The sequence below is a fragment of the Glandiceps talaboti genome, chromosome 3, assembly GCF_964340395.1.
Source record: "Glandiceps talaboti chromosome 3, keGlaTala1.1, whole genome shotgun sequence".
NCBI classification, from domain to species: Eukaryota; Metazoa; Hemichordata; class Enteropneusta; family Spengelidae; genus Glandiceps; species Glandiceps talaboti.
Window position 1 is genome coordinate 11205119 of NC_135551.1, and position 4260 is coordinate 11209378.

Consider the following 4260-nt stretch of genomic DNA (forward strand, 5'->3'; position numbering starts at 1 on the left):
CAAGAAATTCTACAAGGGCGGTTGGTTTTATTAGTTTGTATTCTGATATTTCTGATATGTCTGACAGCTCTGATGCTATTGATTCGCTGTCTTGATCATCAGAATTGTAGCTTAGAATTTCAAACGAATTTTGTGTTTGCACTTGAATGTCTTCCATTGAAGTTTGCGTATCAAAGAAAATGTCTTGCGACGAGCCTAGTTTCGAGAAAGGCGTCTCGGAAATAACAAGGGAGAGAGGGGAGGCAGAGGAGGAGGAAGAGGATGAAGGATAGTCAAAGGAGACTTTAGGTATAGAAGAGAGGGATGGGGAAGGAGGGGTTCGTACCCTCTCTTCGTCGTTGCTGTCTTTGGGATCTTGTATATTGTCTGTTTGTTCGTTTGAATGTTTTGTGCTGTTCGTAACAATGTCTTCATTTCGACTTACAGAAAGTTCGTTATTTTCATTTATTTTGTCATTGTTTCGTTGAATTGTGTCCACGTCATCTGTCGTTGTTGGTTCACTGTGTTGTCTGACTCGTTTTCTTTTGGTTGTGGTATTGGTGTGCGATGTAGCATTTGTTTGTAATTCAGAATTTACAGATGTGCTATTTTCATTTACATAACTATTTGGCTTAGGTATTTCAGTGACGCCTTGCATTGCTTCGGTGTCATCGGTATTTGCATTTTCATTGTTGTTTCTTGTTGATTCGTTTGTTTTATCTGGGACTGTTTTATCGTTATTTGCATGTTCAAGTTCAGCATCTATTGATTCATTGACAAGTTGCATGTTTTCTGTTACAGTATATTTATCAGTATTATCGTTATTTTCTTTATTTGACGAATTTGTTTTGTACGGACAATTTTTTCGTATGTGACCTTTGTTGCCGCACCCAAAGCACCGTAATTCGTCCATGGATACGTAAATAGGATATACTCGTTCTTCATATTTTACATGTATAACTCCGTTAATGGGGACATCATTATTCAATAAAATGTAGACTTGTCGTCTAAAAGACATGACATGTTTGAGGGAAGCATCTTTACACCCTAGAGGAATGGCTTTAGTTTCACCGACAACTCTGCCAAACCTTCTCAATTCTTGTTCTATAGATTCGTTTGGTATATATGGGGGTACATTTGAAAGAACGAGTTTCACTGCCGGTTTTATCATGTGCTCCACCTCGACCATTTCGTCGTCAATGGCGAAGCTGCTTGAGACCATTTGTTCAACATCCTCTAGTTTTGAAAGAAAAACTACTACGGCCTTGTTCATTCTAGAGGCAGCAGCAATGTTTCCACCACCTATGATGCTTGCTACTTCCTGAACATAGCGTTCAACGGGTATACCATCAATGTTACTGCATCGTATTGCATGTTTTCGGGTCAAGCCACGGAACCGGGGGTTTCCGCAGGTGGCCATCTTGTCCACCTACGGGTTCCGGCCGTGGCAGGGAACGAAACGAGAACTGACAAAATACACTGTAGCGACCACAGAACGAGATTAAAACTTAGCTGAGTGGCGTTACAGAAATGTACTCACGACAGCTTGTGTCTCTCTGTAAAACTTACGGCTTCTTGAAAGGCGTAAACCAGAGCACTGGCGGAGCGTCACCAACACACGTCCTTCCAATATGGCGGATGATGATGATGATGATGATGATGATGACGACGACCACGATGATATTGATGGATATTAATGAAGCTAACAGTGGAAACAATAACAAAAGACGGCATTTATTTCGTTGCATGTTCATTTTATTTATTTTTAATACGTTTGAAATATTTTTTCTTGACCTGCCATTTCTTATAGTTACTGCTAAATCTGAGTCGAGAATTTACAACAAACATCCAGTATCATCGGCCTTCCATGAAGTTTACAATGACACCTTCATAACGGTAAAGTCACCCATAGCAACAGTAACCATGGAAATGGCATGTCCAAATCGAGTTAGTAAAATACGACGTGTCGTGCAGCCATATCACTCTCAGCCAGCCTCACTCACATAAAACTCGGACTGATTATGGGTGAACGACACAGCCTATCGTACAGTCTGAAAATGAATGCTTTCCAATGATCAATGATATTTTTTTTTACAATTCATATCAAACAACAACGTGAACAGAACTCATTATATAATGGAGTAATGACATCTACTTTTTCTTGATGAGTTTTTCAATATCCTTCGCGATTTCAATCGTTTCAAAATTACGGCTGTATCTTTTAATTGGTTTGCCGTTCTGATCAAGCAAAAATTTCTCGAAATTCCAGGCGATGTCCGATCTCTTGACGGGTGACCAGACGATGTACTTGGGTTCTGCCATCAGGGAATCAGCGTCATCGCTCGGTGTTGGCAGGCTTGATTTCAGGAACTGGAACAACGGATGAGTATCTTTGCCGTTTACTTCAACCTTGGAGAAAAGGGGGAACTTTGGAACGTAACCGTTACCGGGACGTACATGCTTCAGGCAGGCGAGGATCTCGCCATCTGTGCAGTTTTCCTGAAGAAAGAATAAAAAAGGATGACATCAGTCACATAGTGAAATCAATATTGTAAAGAATTATCGGATTTCACCTTGTCATGTTCGCGATAAAAGTTGTTCGGAACTTTTCCATATCATTACTCTAAGACTTCCTTTTACTCGCTAACTCATTCCCAACGTTGTCATGGCTGCGTACTGGTAGTTCATTTTAGCATAGACAGTTTCTCTCTTCTGTCTTATGATTTTTGTAATAGCTTACTGTGGTATACCACTAATTAGCTATAGCATGTTATGGGATTTTCAAGCGAGACAAGCGCTCTAAATCATTCCGTGCTATTCAAACCCACGTTTTAAATATACCATCTCTGAAAGGTTTATCCAATACGCTGTAGTACTTGACCAAACGACCCCACAAGAATTATTTGCTGACATTACACAGAAACGGTTTCGTCTTTGTTTCGGTGATTGGTCGTTTTTTATACCCAGGTCGGTCAGTTACTAGGAACTAGGATGTAGTGGGGCTACAATATCGTGGTTGCCTGTCGACCTGTGTTCAGTGAATATAATCCCTGGTAGATCACTTTAGAAATTAAATGTCAACAGTAGTCGGGGATAAAATATGATGATAGTATTGAATGTTACTTCAAGAGTTCATACCACTATGCGAATAGGTGTGAACCCATTCAGATTGTTTTCATTACAATATAACAAAGCTTGGCATATGCTTTCATCAAGTGACCATCATTATTTGAAAACGAATACAACCTGTATGGAGGTGAATTTGTGTCTTTATGGTTGAAGAGGCACTTTCTACTTTTCAAACTGAAGTATTTCGTCTTCTCATTGGCATGACCTTTTCAACACAAATGAATCCCACCTCTATCTATTCACATGATGAATCAGTCAATGCCGGTAGTCACCATTACTATTCACGTATGTAAAGTAAAGATGAGTTGGAAGTCCCGTACCCTGATTTGTGGGCCTTGAACAACTAAACAGATAAATCAATGAGTTTAGACTTGAGAATCTTCGTCCAACCTGACGGGAACTACTGGTTTGTATGCCCGAAGCCAACCAAATTGTTCCTTGGTCTGAGGTATGGCATATCATTCACTGTGTGCTAATTCAGAATACTAGTAAGGTCATAAACTTTTTGGAACAAAAGAAACTTGAGTTTAAGGATCTCATTCAATAGTACCTTTTCATACCAAGCATCCTTTCGAGTATAATTGAGTTGATGATATTGATTTGGTCAAATGATTCCTGAAAATGATATAACTTCTTCCGAACCAAATATTAGACTTGTGTGGCTAGGTCAATACGAGTAAGCTTTTTTGTATTGTCTGATAGAGCCGTGACGTAATGAAATAGTGATGTGATGTGGTATAATGAATGGTAGCTTTTTCGTCGTAGATGCAGGCATGGTTGGGGTGAATGTCCTCTACCAACAATACAGTATTATGTGTAAATACACTCTCACATAATCCTGTGTGCCTGTCGTCGCCAAACACAGGAAGAATAAACAGAGTCAGTCCCCGAAATACAATTAAAGTCTACAACCAAAATATCTTACGACACTTGTTCCCGTGCATCATGTGTATGACTCAGCATATCTAGGCTACCGAATTATCCACACCCACGGCACTCAGTGTCATATTATATGAATGTGTCCTTAGCGATAACGATCACTCATCATGATAACTGATATCGCCTAGCTTATACTTCACATACCCCGGTGACTAATGTGTCCCCATCATGGCGATTTGTACAACACATGTATAATTGATAACGCAAGGACCT

At 39.8% G+C, this 4260-nt stretch overlaps 1 protein-coding gene across 1 annotated transcript in view; it reads right to left on the reverse strand.

The window, feature by feature from the left end:
- Positions 1-1756: 1756 nt before the first annotated feature.
- The window catches only part of LOC144432815 (glutathione peroxidase 2-like), a 4027-nt gene continuing 1523 nt past the window's right edge, over positions 1757-4260 (reverse strand). The window contains exon 2 of the mRNA XM_078121096.1: positions 1757-2478. Within this exon, the coding sequence (XP_077977222.1) occupies positions 2131-2478 (348 nt within the window). The 3' untranslated portion in view covers positions 1757-2130. The remainder of the gene's footprint in view (positions 2479-4260) is intronic.